At 40.8% G+C, this 20,067-nt stretch overlaps 1 protein-coding gene across 4 annotated transcripts in view; it reads left to right on the top strand.

Moving 5' to 3' along the window:
* Positions 1–8,688: 8,688 nt before the first annotated feature.
* Positions 8,689–20,067, top strand: part of FBXL17 (F-box and leucine rich repeat protein 17) — a 479,571-nt gene continuing 468,192 nt past the window's right edge. For all 4 annotated transcript variants that reach the window (XM_079916975.1, XM_079916976.1, XM_079916974.1 and 1 more), the window contains exon 1: positions 8,689–9,784. In XM_079916975.1, the coding sequence (XP_079773101.1) occupies positions 8,792–9,784 (993 nt within the window). In that variant the 5' untranslated portion in view covers positions 8,689–8,791. The remainder of the gene's footprint in view (positions 9,785–20,067) is intronic.

The raw sequence follows: 20,067 nt of genomic DNA, 5'->3' as shown, positions 1-20,067 counted from the left end.
AAAGTGAATTTTATTTTCTTTGGTTTTATAATACCTGAGCTTGTAAAGAGGCTATAAGATATGTTAAATTTTAGCAAAGATTATTGTGTTTTAATGGCTTACTTCCTTGGTTCACTGATTAATAACCTTCAATTGTAATATGAAAGCTCATTCTTTACCTTTTGGGTTATCTGCCTACATAGCAGAGATTCTGTGGCTTATCAGAATAATCTTGTTTATTTAAGAAAAAAAAAAGAACAAAGTCTTCTTACTTTTGAAAGAACTAATGTTCTTTACATTCATGTTACCTTATATATTTACTTTTAAAATCTTTTATTGTCATTTTGATTAAATAAGTAACCAAGTATTGTTGCTCAGTAACCCATAATCTTACCTTAATGAAGTGTCCACTTATCCTCTGCCAATTCTTTGGAAATTGCCTTCCCCAAATGAGAACCCTAAATTTAGGAAAAGCTAAAATAAAAATTTCAGGATGTCTTTTACACATAAAAGTGTCTTTGGATTTGCAAAAGTTTCCTGGGAAAACCACAAAGATTTGGTTTCTCACCTTATAAAGAGAGAGCTGCTAAAAATAATTAGGTTTGTTTGAGATGTTCCTATTGTGAGACTTGGATGGGAAGAGTCATATCAGGAGAGATGTTCACTCTTCTCTAGAATAGGTTTGTATAGACAAATATTGAGATAACTTTCAGAGTTTGTATTCTTTATTGAATGTCCCTAGAAGTTTGCCAGTGCCTTTGCTATCTATAATAGGATTTTACTCTCAGGAGAAATCAGACCAAAATTTGAAATAGTATGCATTGTATCCCAATAGAGAATTTTACTTTCTTTCATTCTGTTATTATTAGCCACAGTAATAAATGAACCACAGCCATTAAGTCTTTGTAATCTATCTCTATCTATCTTCCTATCTACCTATCTATCTAACCATCTATCTATCTATCCATCTACCTATCCATCTATCTATCTATCCATCCATCTATCCATCTATTTATCTATCTATCTATCTATCTATCTATCTATCTATCTATCTATCTATCATCTATCTATCTCTTGTAATCTGATGCTTGCCTGAGGACTCTGTTATAAGTTACAGCCCAGAGTCTGTGTCTTCAATAAATAAGGACAGTCTTAGAGACTAGTGGGAAAGGACCATAACAAGTACTTCAAAATGCTGGCATTTCAAAAAACAGACTCTTGCCCAGGCTTCTGAGTTGATATCACTTAGATAACTTTCAGACCTTACCAATGAACTGAGTCAGAATTTCCAGAACTCTTTTTAGTCCAGAGAGCAGACTGCTGTCCAAAATCCAGCAAAGCAAAAATTAATTACAGAGGACCAAATGGAGTGAGGGGGGAAACATTACTATGGCTAGTTTTTTGGAATATTGTTCAGAAACCCCCTTGTTTGGAATATTGTTGATGCTGTGTTACTGTTTCATTTTTTGGATATATGAAGAAGCCCTTTCTCTTTCTTCTTAAGCAATCTATAACCCACACAACTTATTAGACTGCTTTTGTGAGCTAAATTAAACATTTTTACATGGTATTTGATTCTTACTGGCTCTCCCAAATTCAGAAACTTTTACTAAGTCTTGTTGCTTTCCATGATAATGTAGTTATTTGCATACATTCAATAAGACTCTATCTGCCTTTATATCAGGATACAATTGGACAAATTACTTGGAATTTATGATTTGAGAATGATGCCCTTTTAATCAGGTATGACAGGTCATTTTTATGGAAAAAGAAGGTTGATTTTACATACAGGACCAATACCTGTTAAGCCCACCTAGGAAAATTGACTTTCAGGGTCCCACGCCTACAAATGATAAGAAAATGTCATTTTCTGGCAAGCCAGGAAACAGTCTATTTTGAGGACCTCTAAAAGAGTGGAAGTCATCAAATTTATAGGTACTGCAGAAGAAATCTGGTGGAGAGAGGTTTGGGAACTTGATTTCTTAGCCTCAGGATAACAAATAATAGTAGCTTTTAAGAGTCCAGTCCAAGATTCCTTATGAAATTTCCCAGTCAGAAGTTTATTTGTGGCCTCAATGCTTAGTGCTTAAGTTTGAATAGCAAACTCAAGGAAGCTTGTATGGTTGGTTAACACTCTTGCTCACAAATTTTCTATAAAAGCCCCGTAGTAAATATTTTTAGCTTTGCAACAGGGCCGGGATCAGGGTGCAGTAAAATGTAGCAAAGCCTTGCCAAGCCATACTGGAGCCCAAGGCAAAAGGGAAAAAGGAAAAACAGTATTACTGGTCCTGTCTTCATTAAAAAATTTTGACATTTTGCTCAATTTGGGGGGGGGGGCATTCTTTTGATTTTAAAAAGTGTGCATCAGAGCTTCCCTGGTGGCGCAGTGGTTGAGATTCCGCCTGCCAATGCAGGGGACACGAGTTCGTGCCCCGGTCCCGGAAGATCCCACATGCCGTGGAGCGGCTGGGCCCGTGAGCCATGGCCGCTGAGCCTGTGCGTCCGGAGCCTGTGCTCCGCAACAGAAAAAAGTACTTTATCATCCCTTTCTATATCCAAAGAGAAGTATCTACTCCCTGAGTGGCGACAAAGAATAACATCTTATCACTTGGCTCAGGAGGCAACATAAAACAAGAAAAATCCCATAATCCAGGGATTAATGAAGCCAGCCATATCAGAAAGAGGATCAGAGGAGAGGTGGGAGTTACTTCACATCACCACTCCAGCCACTCTTCCTCTGTCTCCCACCTGCCCCAGGAGGGATGACACCTTGAATGGTTCTTTCAATCCCCGTAGTTTGTGGATCCTGGTTATGACTGTTTTATCTCTGGAAGGAGAGATAAAACCCATATTATAAAGGGAACAGGTTAGGAAGGGGCAACCTGATACTTGTGATCAGATTTGGGAGTGGAGCAAACAAATTTGGAGTATAGACATTTGATTGATTATTATACTGATACCACAAATTGTCAACATTTAGAATTGTGGCTTGCCATTTCTGAGTCACTAAAAGTAAATATTATTATCTCTCCTTTCTTTGTTTATTGTGAGCACATATATAACTATTCTAAAATTATACAATAAGAAACAAAAATGTTATTAAACTTAAGAGGGAAAAACATTAAATTGGTTAGGGAGTCACACATAACTTAATTCTTTCTAAAGGCCCTATTTTACCAGGTGAAACTAAGGAAATACCAGTTATAATATAGGAGATAGCTGGGCACAGAATTGAGGGAATGTAAACATGGTAGAACATCTTTGTGTTGTATTAATTTCGTTTAAATAGAGGAAAAGATAAATATGTGAATCTTAAGCAAAAAAAAAAAAAAGTAAAATAAACCCCTACATTTGCCTCAATTACCACATTAACGTATATAAAAGTGGGAGAACAATGAATTCGTTGTATTAACTCTTGGTTAATTGTTTCCTTTCATGAGCTTGAATTAATCTTCGGAGAGTTATGGATAATTGATTATTTCACTTTCTCTTTCTCCCATTAAATTGCATGAAGTCTTAGTTTCACAGGACTGCTTGATGAATACATTTTCTATTCCCACAATAACGAAGTACCACAAATGGAGTGATTTAAAACAACACCTTTTTATTATTTCATAGTTCTGTAGGTCAGAAATCCTGGCGTGGGCTCAGCCGGAGTCTCTGATCAGGTTCCCATGGGGCTGGAATCAAGGCATCAGTGGGGCTGTGCTCCCTTGTTGTTCGGGCTCTTCTTCCATGCTTATGCATTTGTTGGCAGAATTCAGAATTCTGTAGGATGGAGGGCTGGTCTTCTCACTGGCTATCAGCCAGGTGCAGCCCTCTCCTCAACGTGAGAGTTTGCTTCTTTAAGGCCAAAGGTAAAGCAACCGCTGCTGCTTTGAATCTCCTTTATTCTGACTTCCAGACAGTCATTAAAGATTTCACATGACTACATCAGGCCCACCCAGAATAATTTCCCTTTAAAGTGCAACTGATTAGCGACTTTAGGTGCTGGTGATTCAAGGGTAAACAAAGTAGGCCTTAATTCTGGTGATAGTCAACTAATACTAAAAGAAAATACCACAGCTGCAGACTCTGGTAACTGCTGTAAAGGAAATGAACAGGGTGGTATGACACCAGGGAAAATCTTTTGTGACGGGAGGTGGTACCTGGGCTGAGACCTGGAAGATGAGCACGAATCAGTCATGGGAAGAACTGAGGGAAAACCAGTGACGTACCAGTTGCACTTTTATATTGTGCCTGAAACAAACAATTAAATAGTACAGATCAGTTCCTTAAGGGAATTCTCTGAAAGCCTGCTAAGTTATCTTTATCTTTGGCTTTGAGTATTGCAGCAAAAACGCAATTCAATAATGGATTAAATTTATTGAACACTTGGGGTTTTGCATGATTTCCAGATGCATAAACAATGTCTTCTGCCCCCAGAGTGTCCTTCTAGGTCATCCATTGCACCTACCACAATCAGTGGGACCAATGGCACATTAACTGATCTCTACTTACATCACTGGTGCCATAGGATGTTTTAGCCATTAATAACAACCATCATTAGCCAACTATAAGCATGAAAGCTTTTTATATGTGGGTGTGTTTTTATAGGCAAATGTGAATTTCAAAGTGAGTACATATATTCTATATCAGCAAAGAAGAAAGAAAAGGCTTTTATTTTAAACTGTTTTCAACATTTTAATGTGCTGGCTTTCAGTGTGAATCTATGTTATAATACATATCTACTCCAGGTTTGAATTTTATTCAAATATGTAAATATTTTATATTGTAGAATCCATTATTTCACCACAATGTTATACACTGAAATAAGTCATATGAATATACATGTTGCTATTTTGGGGTTCTTCATTTCTTCCCTACCCATCATCCCCTCCTCTCTACCTAATTCATAAGTAAGTTACTAAATCCTGAAAACTCCACAAAAAATGTTTCTCAATCCCACCCCTACTTCATTATCTCCACCATGCTGGCCTTAATTCATGCTTTTAAGGCCCATCCATTGATCTTTCAAACAGTCTTAACTGGTCTTCCTGCTAAGAGCCTCTTCCTACTTTAGTCCATTTTCTATACAGTTGCCAGATTATCCTCCTAAAAACTGAGCAAAGTCCCTGTCCTCATGGAGTTTACACTCTTCCACTGGAGACTAAAAGTGAAAAATATAACAAAACAGACACGTGCTAATGAGATATAAAGAAAATAAAAGCACTGTAAGAGGAAAAGTAAAGGAAGGTGTAATTTTATTTCAGTTTAATTGAGATACAATTGACATACAGCACTATAAAATTTAAGGTGTACAGCATAAAGAGGGAGTAATTTTAGACAGGGTGGTGACATTTCATTATAACAAATGTTAATGCTCTCCAGCCAAAGACCAACAGGAGCACACCCATAGTTGAACCAAGTTGAGTTTACTGACTTGTTACAAAAAGGCACATAGCACATGTGAGGAATTGTGGAGAGTCTCAATAAAAAGGTGTAAAAGACTTAAAGGATTGGGCTTGTGCTTGGTGATTTTGAGGAAGGTTTAAGGCTTTGCTCTGGATTGGATGCTGTCAGGAAGCAGAGGTTATTCTATGACTGGATATTTTAATAATTGTTATCTAGAAGGTAGGAAGAGTGGAGCAAGGCTTAGGTTGTAATTGGTCAAGAAACAGTAATCACATATATTAGGCAGAATGTTTGGTCATTTTTGTGGTTTGGAGTGTTCTTGTGTTGGTTGTGTTCAGACATGATTACAGAGGCATCTTATTTTTTTCTTGTCTGTTATGATCACAGAGTGGCCATGTTCGATGTTGATGTTTTGTGAGATTGTTTTTGTACAACAGAACACTCAAACCTAGTTGAGAATGCCAGTAACACCAAGGCCTAGCAAATAGTTCCAGGCCAGCTCCTGGTTGTTCAGGCTGCTTTCGTTTTTCTCATTAAAAAGGCCATCCAGTGCTATAATTATCTCTAAATTGCAATTTATTACTCTTACTCATAATTCTGTCTCCTGGATATTTAGAATACTTATCAGTATTATCACTTAGGGTAATGAGTTCTAAAACTCATTATAGCTCTGGTGGCAATAGTAGTAGCTTGATCCTTATTAAAACATATGAAACCCTCTGCTACATGCTGTGGTACAGCAGCCACCTGCTTGTGGCTGAATGGCTCTGGAATTGGAAGAACCAGTGCTGTATATTTCAGAAACCACTTCAAAAGTCGCAGAGTCACTTGCCTCACCTCTGAAAACAAGAAGATGTAGTTAGATTTTATGTGTAGTTCTGATAGTTCTGCATGGTGCCAGGCTGTTTGTGTAGTAATCACATGGGAAGCTTGTTAAAATCAGGTAAAAATTCTAGGCCTCCAACTCCAGGGTCTAATTCAGCCTAAATTTTTTGAGATTCCTTCATGTTGTTTCCCTCCCTCCCTTCTAATTGCTGAGTAGTGTTCTATCGAACGAGCATACCAGTTTAGCCATTCTTCTACTGATGGACATCTAGGTTGTTTGTAGATTTTAATTATCATGAATAAAGCTGCTATGAACATTTTTGCACAAGTCTTTTTGTGTGTATAGCTTTTATTTTTCTTCGATAAATACCTATAAGTGGAATTGCTAGGTCATAATGTGTGTTTAATTTATATGAAGCTAATGGGTCCACAATTTTGACACAGAGAGAGTAATAAAAAGGCTTAGAACACGCTCTCCTTTTGCTCAAAGTGTAGCCTGGAAGAGATGCAAAGGATTTGTTATAAGGCCTCAGGTAACCCTGTCACTCCTAACCTCCCTTCCTCACCAGTGAAGCTCTGGGGCCCTGAAAGAATCCTTTAAAGTCAGAGGGATGAAAGCTGTGTGGATAATACCTGCAGGTAAATGTAGTTTGGGCAGTGCCTTGATAGAAATGTATGTTAAATCCTTTGATGAATCTTTGCCTCTAGGTTTCTTGGAATTCCATCTCACTGTTCTTAAGCTGAGAAAGGGAGATCCCTGAATGCTGGCAGACCAAAAATAAAGTGATTCCTGACAAAGAGGCCTCTATTAGCAAAGGTTTGATGGTACGTTGGGTGAAGGTGGGGTGAGGCTGGCCACTGTGGTGGGAAAGTCAGGCATGCTCAAACAAAGGTTTCTACGCTGACAGGCCTTGAATATTGCAATACTGCTTCCTCAGTCAGTTCTCTCAGTTACCCTTAGTAGCTTTTAAAAACATCGGCCACCTTCCACCCTTCAGTATGTAACCAGGCTCCACTTAAAGTAGAGACCATTTGAAAGGAACTCTTTCACTTTCTTGCCAAAAATGTCCACCTATCTGTATTCAACCTTGATCTATCTTTTCCTCCTTCCTTCCAGTCACAGTGAAGACGGTATCCCTCCCAAGGTAATCGTCACTCCATCTTCTCAGGGGCCTTGTTGTATTATCTCTTCTCATTTCCCTACTTCCTCCTTTATATTGGCTCATTCCCATCAGCATGTCCAATTCCTTGCAAAAGCCTCTCCCGATTTCTCCCTTGTGAAAACTAACCTTCTCTCAACACCAGGTACTGCTCCTAGTTATTGCCTTCTTTCTCTGGTCTCATTGTAGGCAAATCTTCTAAAGGGTTGTCTGCCAAGACTATTTCCTCTTTTTCATCTGGGTCTCCCAAGTCTGCCTAGAACCTTTTATCTTAGAGCAGGCACTGCATAATCATTTTTAAAGTACTGTACCTGATGGATGGATAGATGGGACTTGGAGGGTGCAGACGATAAAGTCATCCATAGCTTGCAGCCTGGAATGTTGGATGACTAACTGGGTTGAAAAAACTGTTTATCTTTCTGGTGTGTATAAATAATTTGATATATGCTTTCATTCTGAAATAAAGTTATGGAAAGTCCGTAGTCTGTCACAAGCAACAAGTATGCAAACAAGTGGAGAAACACTGCAGTGCCGCACTACCTGCTGTTAGTTCCTTACGTGAGAACTAGAGTCCTCACCAGCCCAGGGCCGCGCATCTGCCACTCCACCCGAGGGGCCGCCGGGGACCCAAGTCGGCCTTCAGGCGGAATCGAGTTTACCTATTCTTCGTGGCCCGGGTCTCCGAGTCGGGAGGTGGGGGTGAAAGAAAGAGCCGAGCGGCTCCCGGCCAATGGCAGTCCTTGAACTTATACCTAGAGACGTCAGCGCGGCAGTGCAAACGGATGCCACACAGCTGGCTCGGAAGCTTCTCCTCCCGCCCCACAAAAGGGGCGTGGGCTACGCGAAACCTTGGGCGACGGGAGGGAAGGGCGCGCGCAGCTCCCCGCGAGCCCCGCACCCTCGCAGGCCCGCTTCCCAGCAGTCCCCACCCGTCCCGGGTGAGCAGCCGGGCGCCCGCGCCCCCGCCCCGAGCGCGCCGCTGCCGCGGCTCCGCCCCCTCCCCGAGCAGGTCGCGCGCTCCTGCGGCTCCGAGCTGTGTCGCGGGCGCGCGCGCCGCCAGCGGAGCCGCAGTTAAAATGGTCCGAGCCGGACCCCGCGTTCCCCCTGCAGCCGTACTGACTGACTGAGCCGGCAGGCTCGCTCCCTCCGTCGCGTCCCCAAAGCTCGCGCCCATCGTTCTCCCGGCTTCCCGGGGCAAAGCATGTAGCCCCCATCCGGCGCCAGGCCGGCCCGCAGCTGACGCCCACCCCCCCCACCGTCGCGTGTGTGCCCGTGTGTGCGTGTGTGTGCGTGTGTGTGCGCAAGGCGGGCGACCCCGCCGCCCGCCGCGGGCCCGAGGCCCAGCCAGAGAGGGGCCTGCCTCGCTGCCGGGAGCCCGGCTGTCCGGGCCTCCCTACTTCTCTATCCCGGTCCCCCTCCTCGGGGCCTTCTATATGGGCCACCTTCTCTCGAAGGAGCCGCGTAACCGCCCAAGCCAGAAGAGGCCTCGCTGTTGCAGCTGGTGCCGCCGCCGCCGCCCTCTCCTCAGGCTGCCCCGCCGGACCCCGGCCAAGGCGCCCCCCCAGCCGGCGGCGCCCCGGAGCCGGGACTGCTTCTTCCGCGGGCCCTGCATGCTCTGCTTCATCGTGCACAGCCCCGGCGCGCCCGCCCCCGCCGGCCCAGAGGAGGAGCCGCCGCTCTCGCCGCCGCCGCCGCGGGACGGGGCCTACGCCGCGGCCGCCTCCTCGCAGCACCTGGCGCGGCGCTACGCGGCCCTGGCCGCCGAGGACTGCGCCGCCGCCGCCCGCCGCTTCCTGCTATCCTCGGCCGCCGCCGCCGCCGCCGCCGCCGCTTCGGCCTCGTCGCCCGCCTCCTGCTGCAAAGAGCTGGGGCTGGCCGCGGCAGCCGCCTGGGAACAGCAGGGCCGGAGCCTCTTCTTGGCCAGCCTGGGGCCCGTGCGCTTCCTGGGGCCGCCTGCCGCCGTGCAGCTCTTCCGGGGGCCGCCGCCGCCGGCCGAGCCCCCCACGCCTCCCGAGATGGTGTGCAAGCGGAAGGGGGCCGGGGTCCCCGCCTGCACCCCCTGTAAGCAGCCCCGCTGTGGCGGGGGGGCCTGCGGCGGCGGCGGCGGCAGCGGAGGAGGAGGAGGACCTGCGGGGGGAGGCGCCTCGCCGCCGCGGCCCCCCGACGCCGGCTGCTGCCAGGGCCCAGAGCAGCCACCGCAGCCTCTCTGCTCCCAGCGCTCCTCTCCTACTTCGGAAGGTGCCCCCACAGAGGCCGGTGGGAACGCCGTCCGAGCGGGGGGCACCGCCCCCTCGCCCGCCCAGCAGCACCACGAATGCGGCGACGCGGACTGTCAGGAGACCCCCGAAAATCCGTGCGACTGTCATAGGGAGCCATCCCCCGAAACCCCAGACATCAATCAGCTGCCGCCATCCATCCTGCTCAAGGTGGGTCCGGGCGAGTGGCGCGGGGATGCGCGCTGCCCCCCAACCCCGGCCCCCGCCTCGGAGGTTTTCTCTCTCCTCCCTCTAGGCACGGAGGAGGGGGTTCCCTGACAGCCGGAGACGTCCGAAGGGGAGATTGGGAAGCCAATGGGGAGGATGCCTATGGCATATTATTGAAGTAGAAAAACTTGGAGTCTACTAAATGTCTTTTAATAGCTTAGGTCTGTTGCGCATAATTTAGGGTTCATCTATTATTAGATTCCCAGCCCAGTGGTTTAGAAACTATTCGTAAGTTTTGTGTGAAATATTGTTTTATCACTTGAGCAGTTTACACTGACTGGGTGAAGACTTTGTATATTAGTGTTTGAAAGTCTTCAAACAGTATTTTCAGGTTTGATAGCTGCTAGTTGATGTCAAAAACAGTTAATTTTATTGATCATTTACCATGATCAGGCACTGTGCCAGAGCTTTATATACATAATATCTCATTTAATCCTTCAGTTAACGTTGTGAGAGAAATATTGTTAACATCCTTACTTTATACAAGAAGAAACTGATATTTCAGTGCCATGTGCCTACAGTAGTAAGTCAGGCAGAAGTGGTCTTTGCTCCTACGGAGCTTACAGTCTAGTGGGGCTTGAAGAGGTTGAATGACTTGCCCAAGGTCACACACAGACAGTAAGGGGCAGATCTGGGGAATTTAGGCCTGCCTGACTTGAAAACCCTTTTATTTATGCTGTGTTGTATTACCTTTGTACATTTTAACCCTTACATAAAAGCATACAGATTACCAGAAGGTAAGGACAAATGTATTTTTTGTTGGGGGATAGATGAGTGGGGGAAGAGGTAGGTGTCTTGTGGGAGCCTTGTCTCGCAACTACTAAGTAAAATTTGCAATTTTGTCAATGCTAGTGCTAGTCACGTAGTTATGTGATAGTTTGTAGTAAGCTATTATTAAAAAGTTATTTTTTCCCTCATTTTCTCTCTTCTCTCCCACCCCCACATCTGCAGCTTTCTGAAGCTTAATAAATATAAACCTGGTTACTCAGTGTGGATGATATTTAAGACTAGATAGAAAAACCTAGATAAGAATTTGGCTACTTTTATTGTTACTGAAGTTAAGTGTCATCAATTATAATTGTTGACAGTATAATTATATACTGTCAACAATATACTTTGATTAGATTTTTTGCATATTTGTAATCCTGTGTGTTTGGGTCTGTTTTATTGTGATATTAATATTTTTGTAAATAATATAGCAAAGGAGTGGGAAAGCTTACCTTTTCCTTGTGTCCAAATGTAATTGTTTAATTTACAGAGGTGTATTTTTGGAGGAGTAATCGCCACCTCTGTATGTTCAGGGTGTGCATTTTAGGGCGGAGGAAACATTCTTGAACCTTTTAAATTAGTGGATGACATGGACAAATTAAATATCAGCGAATACTTGGTGTAGAGGTTTGATTGCTGTCCTGTTTGGTAAGTAAGACTGTTTAAAAACAAAACAAAAACCAGGTACTTCCCACTTTCTACCTAAACCATTATTATTTCATGAAATAGAGACTATTAATACAAAAACAAAAGAAAGAAAAAAAAGGTGGTAGGACATGATTTCATAATAAAGAGACTTATATAGAATAAGTTTATTTCATTTGCTACATTGTTCTTTTCCACATTTTTGCCAGGGACTGTTGAAAACCTGATCTAAGGGACATTTGGGGAAATTACTCATTGGACTTACCTATTGTGTTGGAGTATTTAGACATGTTATATAGATTTCCATTACTTGTATTAGAAACTTGGATAAAGATACTCTGTGTGGTTTTCATGGTCCTGGTGGTGTTCAGCACAGAGTGAGTCAGACTGTCTGGAATGAATTGAAATCGAGGTTTTTTAGTGTTTACCAACCGAAGTAGAACTTTTGGGGATAAGGCTTTGGGGGGCAGAGGCTCTGGTGACACAGATAGTGTCCATTGCTCTATCTTCTCCCCTAAGTACAGTGCCTGGCATTTAATAGCACTCAGTAAATATTGATGAACAAGTGAATGACCAGGTTTTTAGGAAGTCTGGGCTGAGACTCTGGGTGAATATGCCATGCCAGTAAGGGAAGTCTCTAAGGAGTGTTTCTATCCTGAGTTGTTGTTTTGAGCCACAGTAGAGCCATTGGATGGTGAAGAGTTTCTGGCTCTGTTTAGGCGTGGAGAAGAGAAGACTTAGGGAGCTATGACAATTTTCTTTACAGTACCAGAGAGTTGTTGCATGGAGAGGCACAAATCCATTATCCCCATTAGAAAGTATGTCCTACTCCCCTGATAATGGGCGATAACTTCTATAATTGTATTGCTGCGGCCTTTGTACCAGAAGTTACTACAGTTGTAGAAAAGGGGGATGTGGAGGGGAGAGAGTTTGGGAGAGAGACGTGAGGAAATGTGATTCAAAGATGTTTTTAGGGAAGTTGACTCAAACTACCATACTTGCTCAGTTTTTTCCAGGTATGGCAACAGCAAAAGAAAACTAAATTCTTTCTACTGTGGTTCATAGGCAGATTTTTTGGCCCAATATCAATAGGGCTTTTTCTTTTTCAATTTTACTTTTATGTAAGTAGTATTACTTGTTTTAAAATATTCAAATAATGCCCGTAAAGCAAAAGTTGGCCTTGGTTCACCCCCTACTCTCCTATCTAGTTTTCTCTCCAGAGGTCACTAACCACTGTTATCAGTTTAGATTTTTCCTCTAGAGTTGTACTGTGGAGTACAGTAGCCGCTAGCCACATGTTGCTATTTAAATTTAAAGTAGTTAAAATGAAATAAAATTTAAAATTCAGTTTCTTAGTCACAGTAGCTGCATTTCAGGGATCAGTAGTCATGCGTGGCTGGCAGCTACTGTACTGGACTGTGCAGTTCCAGAATATTTTTTTCTTTGTAGAGAGCCCTGTGTAAAACTTCATAGCCTTTCGTAAATGGCATCAAAATGTACATGTTCTGCAATTGTTTTCATTAACAGTATGATTTGGAGGGTTTTTTTAATTAGTGAGTGTATGGTTTCCTTCATTCTTTTTAACTGTTGTATAGTATCCCATAGTATTATGCCATACTATATTTATTTCAGTATGGTATAATTGGATGTTTTCAATTTATTACTATTGTAAACAATGCTAATAGATGTTTTCTATGCACATGTGGTCATTTTTCTAGGGTAGATTTCAAGAAGTGGAATTTCAGGGTTGAAGAATGTGATTCTCTGAAAATTTAAAAAGTCCTTTCTGACTGTAGGAGCTCTGTAAAGATGAAATGAATTTTTTCTTAAAATGGTGAACTTCATTGGAAATCATAGTTATGTAACTTCAGGAAGAGACCTTTGAGGTCATCTTGTCACTCCCTACTTCTTATGCATGAAGAAACAGGCCTGTAGAAGTGATATGGCTTACCCCAAGACATTTCAGATAGTGAATGGCAGACCCTGGGCTAGAACCCAGCTCAGTGTTTCCAGGTTTAGAGATCTTTTCAACATATGGTGTAAAAGGGCTTAAATAGTCTTCTCTCAGAAATTTATGAAAGAGATTCCTGAACTAGGGAGTGGGGGGAAGCTTACACCAGCCAACATCTAACCATTATGAGTCAGAGGCTAATTTTATAATTGGGTCTGTAAGGTTGAATTGTGTCTTTAAATATTAGAAATTTGAGAAGCAGGGACTGGCTCTTCAAAGGTCAACTGTGGGAATAGCATTTTCTAAAGTACTTAAGCCTGTTACATATGATCTTGGACTGGTAAATGGATTGTTTTGGATCACATAAGCTAGCTTCAGTCTTTGCTACCTGTTGCCTTTATTACTTTAAGCAACCTTACCTACTGATATCACAATTATATTTTTATGTAGTGGATCCACTATAACAGTTTTACCAAATGATAGCAATGGAATATTTTTCTTTAAGTAGTAGCTATTTGAGTAACTGGGTATTTTGAATCTATATTTAAATTTTAGAGGCTTTGTATGGTATATATTTAGATATCTTGCTCTCTGTCAGCAGACTATTTCTTTCCAAAGGAAACCAGGTGAGAGACCCAAAATCTATCACCATCATTAGAAAACCACTTCACCATGAATGCATCTGTGATAATGTATCAGTAGTTGTTAAATTTGTATTTTTATAGCTTTATTATGAACAGGTTGCTTTAGTGATCGAGGAAGAGTTTTATAAGAGAGGTGTGCTTTGGAGGAAAGCTTATGTATCTGATCTGTTTTTTTCAAATATGAAAACAAGGATAAAAGCAATGACAATGGGAGTTGAAGAAAAAAAGTGATGCGACTTTTTAAAGCTTTGAATGTAGATTACTAGTGGGTAAGAGGAGCTAAGTTACATGTAGCTTTTCATGAGTGCTTTGACTTAAGGCTCCAATACCAGATAAATTCTAGAAAGTATGGCTCTGGAGTTCTAGGGATGGTTTAGCCAGTGCTAAAATGGAGTGTCCTTAGGAAGTCAGGTTCAAGATTGTTCTTTGCTGGAGAATGCCTAGTAATCTTGGATAATTTAAATCAAATCAGGCTACCAAAAGGTGAGATTTTTTTTCTTCTCATTTTGAGAAGGCTATACATTTTGGCGCCTTGTAAAGAGTAGCTGTCAAGGGGAGTAACCTTAAGCTGTTCTTTACCAACGTAAGATACCAGGTTGTATAAATGATAGAGAATGTAAGGGAAGATATGTGAAGGCAAATATGGAAGCATTTAATATTAAAATAATAGTTTCTTAAAAAGTTACTTACCTTTGGTTAAATATCCTGTTTTATGCTTATCAAGAATCTTGAAGCAACAAACATATATTGTCCAGCACTGGGAAATATAGCCATTATTTTGTAATGACTTTAAATGGAGTATAACTGTAAAAATATTGAATCACTATGTTGTACACCTGAAACTACTATAATATTGTGAATCAACTATACTTCAATTAGAAATAAAGAATCTTGCCCAAGTCTTGGCCAATTTGGTGTTCAAGTGATGTGGTAAGGGCATCCATGTGGTGGAAGAAGCTAGCAACAGTGATGGGAGATTGGTTACATACATACATACATACATGCATGCATTCCCTCGCTCTGCCCTCTGAGAGGATCTTTGAGCAGCAATACGCAAGACAGTGAGTACACTTAGTGTCCAGATCTTAGCTTCTAAATATCATTCTCTGCTAAAAGGAATCAGTGTTCCTTGGAGAAATGACTGATTCCAGGACTGGGACAAGTAAAGCACAAGATGAGCTTGGAATATTTTGAGCCAGAATGCAAGGAAGTGCTCAGAGAATAATGGAGATATGTCAAAAGAACACATTATTTCATAGTGTCTCCTCCCAAAATACTTAAAAAAAAGTCTTGTTTTATTGAATTTTGTGACTGGCTTTCGAATAAAACTTATTCTTGTGTAAATACCTGACTTTGCTATAGACTAACACTCTATGTAGTAACAGTTGGGGGTTTTATTAGTTTGCTGTGCTTTAAATTTTAATGATTAAATTGTGAGAAATTATTTTACAGATTAGGAAATAGTTTTAGAATCTGTGACTTCCCTATGGCTGTACGGTTAGAAAAATACCAGAAAGGGAATTCCCTGGAGGTCCAGTGGTTAGGACTCACTGCTTTCACTGCCGGGGCCCAGGTTCAATCCCGGGTCGGAGAACTAAGATCCCTGCAAGCCCCGTGTGGCCAAAAAAAAAAAAAAGTACCAGAAATATGTTTTGTGTCTCTGTTTTTCTAAATGGTGCTTTATTCAACAGACTGTTTAGTAAATTTTACTTTCAAGCTTTTGGCAAGCAATATAAGTAGAATATTTAAGAAAGAGGCAAGATATGGTGTACATAGGAAAAAAATTGAAAAGGCCAAAAAAGTTAAACTGACATAGAGAAGATAGTCAATATAAAATAGCTACACAGATTTACTTCTTATATTTCTATAACTTGCATACAGTCTGCATGCTCATAAGCCTTAAGTCCTTTCTGTAGTAATATCTGATAGCACATAAGATCTCTTCATCAAGAAATGAAATGGCCAAATGTAGGTGTTGGCATGGTTGATTTTTAAGTACTGTAAAGGTCTGTGGGATATGTATGACCAAATGTTAAGCAGTGATACGTTCTCTGGAAGTTTTTTTAGTCTGAAGTATCTTCTGATACCTTATGTCAATGCCTCAGTCAAAAATAGAATCTTCAAGTTTTAGAAATATTTGGATATTGGCCTGGTAGTGATTAGTTCAGATTATATCAGTAATATGGCTTGTACATTTTCTGGTAATTAATAGCTTAGTTGCATTGTCCAGATCTGCCAGTAAAGATCAAGAATATTAAGCATGTTTTCAACCCAGGTCCTGACTAGAAGTCATTGTTGTTTCCCAATATCCGTTCGCCTTATATTCTTTTTAGTAACAGTACCCATCGTGTTCTAGTTAGGCACATGATTACCTAACGAGAGACTTTCTTAGTCTCTCATATAGGGGTGGCTATGTGACTAAATATTGGATAATAGAATGTAAGTGGAAGCAATGTATATGACTTCCAGATCACACTATAAAAGGCAGCTGCTTGTCCTTTGCTTCCTCTTCCCTTTTCCAGGGCTAGACCACTTGTATTAAAAGAGTAACCCATTTTCAACCCTATAAATTAGGGCAGTGATGAAAGAGCAACAAGATATAAGATGATAGATCCCTCGATCTAATACAGCGTTAGAGTACCTACTTGGCTTGGACTTCTGTCACGCTAAAGACATTGCTAACAGGCCTGTGTTAAAGTAAGCAATTTCCTGGCTTGATGCAAGTGCCATTTCAGTTTTTTCATTGTCATTTTTTCCTCTTTCTTATTTAGCAAAAATGTTCCAGGCCAGTCCTTTACAGACCTATGTTCTCTTTCTTCAAAGCAACCTTTGAAATGTTCTTTCTCTTGAATCTCAGATGATCCAAAGATAATTCAGAAATGCCTTTGACCATATAATCTTGAAACCAGTGAATAAATCTCATGTCTTAGTGTCTCCCACAGAAACCTAGGTACATGTGCACAGATGTTTGTTAAATGAGTTAAGAAAATAGCATGGTGCATAGTAGTTTTTTTCTGAGGAGTTAGGATAGGGACGAGATAGCATTTTAATGACAGAAAGAAAAGTGGGAATATTTAAACACGTGTTAGTTAATTATTTCTGTTTAACAAATTATGCAGTTTAAAACCACAAACATTTATTATCTCATATTTTCTGTGGGTTAGAATCCCTTTGTGGCTTAGCTGGGTCCTTCTGATCCAAGGTCTCTTATGAGGTTATATTCAGGTGTTTGTTGGGGCTACTGGACTGGGACTTGAGAATTTTCACCCAAGCTTACTTGCATGGTTTTTGGCAGGCCTCAGGTCCTTACTGGCCGTTGGCCAGATGCTTAAGTTCCTTGCCATGCCATTTGGGCTTCTCCATAGGGCTAATCACATAGAGCAACAGAGTCGAGAACACTCAAAATGGAAGCCACACTTTTCTTAATCTAATCTCTTCTGCCATACTCTGTTCATTAGAAGTGAGTCAGTAAATCCAGCTTACCCTCAAGAGGAGAGAATTACACAGGTGTAAATACCAGCAGGTGGGGTCATTGAGGGCCATTTTGTAGGTTGCCTACCACAAGCCATATGCAAAGATCTATTAAATATGCATTGGTATTTTAGCTGAGTATTTTGCCTTTTTACTTTTATCCATCTTTGCTGGTACTGGTTTTATCTTTACTCACTTATTAATTTCCTTTCACCTGAATAAATAAGACCCATGTAGATCTATCTAGATTAGTCAATTTTGTGTTGATAACAATCCTCTCACTTTTACAAAGGAGAAAACTAAGGTTCAAAGAAGGTACGATCGAAAGTCGGACATATTTTAAACAAGGTGTTTCTTGGTTCCAGTGACTATGTTCCACGAATCTTCTCTTTGTTAAGGGACAAATTAGCCCTTTAAAGCCATGTAGTCCTTTAACCTTAAACAAATGATCTAGTCTCTCTAAATCTCTCTAAATTCTCTCATCTATAAAATGAGGGGAACAAGCATTAAAAATATCCACCAGAGAGGGACTTCCAGCTTTGGCTGCATGAAGAGTTTGGTGAATCGTCTCCACAAACACAAAACAAATATATATAAATTTTATATTTTTATATATATATATATATATATATATATATAAAATAACTGGAAAGAATTGCCCAAAACTATTTGGGCTTTGGAAATCGACCAAAAGCACACAACAAAATGAGACGCATTTATTCTTAGGAAAACTACTAGAGCTTCAGGTAAGAATAGTGGAGGTCTACACCACACTTGAATGAGGCCCCTACTGTACCCTCGAACCCCAGTACGTTTGGCAAGAATCAGGAGTTTGGAAAACCAGCAGCTTAGGTGTCTTAAGAGGGTAACTTAGTTTGGGGCAATAAGTAACAACCTGTGTTTGTCAACTAAAAGTGATGAACTTGTTAGGAAAAAAATGGTGAAAACCTACATATTTGCAAGTCTCATGTTGTGGTGCCAGTTGGGATGAGTGCGGGACGAGCTAGGAGTTTAACAGGCAGACCTTGGAAAAGAGAGAACCATAAACGGACAATAAGCTCTTAACATATCCTTGGCTTACTCTGAAACTATGCATATGTGCAGGGGAGACTTGAGAGTATCTAGCAGAAAGCAAGGGCTAAAGCAGACTTGAGTATAAGCCTTGAATATGCTTTTCCCATCCCACGCACAGATTGGAGAGCAGACTTGAGATGTTTGAGCATATCTTTGCCCAAATAACTAGCTGGAAACTAAGCAATTTAGACACAGGTTGACCTCCCTAGGAAGCCAGGCTAAAAACAAATATGAATAAGAATTAAAACTTGAGCAGAGACATTCAAACTTCAGGGGACTCATATCCTACCATTTAAGGCCAGGGAGATTAAAGTTGAAAAACAATTCTGAAAAGTAAATCAAATTCCAGAGTTGCTACAATATGTTATCTAAAATGTCTGGTTTTGAATGAAAAATTGAGACATGTAAAGAGACAGAAAAAAATGGAACCTATACTGAGAGAAAAGAAAGCAGTTAATAGAAGCTGAGTAGGCACAGATATTAGACTTAGCAGATAAAACTTTAAACTGCTATTATAAACATGTTAAAAGAATGGAAGGAAACATGATTTAAATTATAGAAGAATATGATAACATTGACCCAACAAATGGGAAATCTCAGTATGAAGAAGTGGAAAGTATAAAAAAGTATTCTTTGATGCTGTTGCAAATAGAAGTGCTTTCTTATTTCATTTCTGATTTGTTCATTGCTAGTATACAGAAATATTTGCTTATTAGCTCTAAATTTTTGTATGTATTTTTTTTCTGTATATAAGATCATGATATCTGTGACTATGGAACATTTTAATTCTTCCTTTCTAACCTGGATGCCTTTTATTTCTTTTCCTTACATAATTGCCCAGGCCAGAATCTCCAATACGATGTTGCATAGGAGTGGAGATGGTAGAAATCTTTTTCTTGTTCCTCATCTCAGGGGAAAACATTCAGTCTTTCACTATTAGGTATAATGATAATTGTGGAACTTTTATAGATGCCATCTATCACATTAAGGAAGTTTCCTTTTATTCCTAGTTTTCTGAGTATTTTTTGTCAAGAAAGGGTATTGGAGTTTGTCAAATGCTTTTTCTGCATTAATTGAGTTGGTTGGGTTTTTTAAACCTTCATTTTATTAATATGGTTAAATGGATTAATATGTTAAATGGATTTATTTTTGCATGTTGAACCATCTTTGCATTCCTGGGATAGATCCCACTTGGCCATGGTGTATGATCCTTTTAATATGCTGCTGGATTCAGTTTGCTAATACAGTTGACCCTTGAACAACATGGATTTGAACTGTGCAGGTTTTCTTACATGCAGATTTCTTTTCAAGAGTAAATACTGTAGTACTACATGATGCTTGGTTGGTTGAATCCATGGGTGAGGAACCGCATATAGGGAGGGCCAACCAAAAGTGATACTTGGGTTTTCGACTGCATTGAGGGTCAGCACCCCAAACCTCTGCATTGTTCAAGGGTCAAATGTATTTTGTTAGGATTGTTTGCATTTAAATTCATAAGGAACGTTGGTCTATAGTTTTCTTGTGATGTTGGTCTATAGTTTTCTTGTGATGTTTTTGGCTTTGGTATGAGGGTAATGCTAACCTCATAGAATGAATTAGCAAGGGTTCCCTCATGCTCCAATTTTGGGAAGAATTTAAGAAGAATTTGTATTTGTTCCTCTTTAAATATATCA

This window comes from Stenella coeruleoalba (genome assembly GCF_951394435.1).
Source record: "Stenella coeruleoalba genome assembly, chromosome: 3".
Taxonomy (NCBI): Eukaryota; Metazoa; Chordata; class Mammalia; order Artiodactyla; family Delphinidae; genus Stenella; species Stenella coeruleoalba.
The sequence above is the reverse complement of the archived record's forward strand: the minus strand, read 5'-3'. Positions and strand labels throughout refer to the sequence as shown.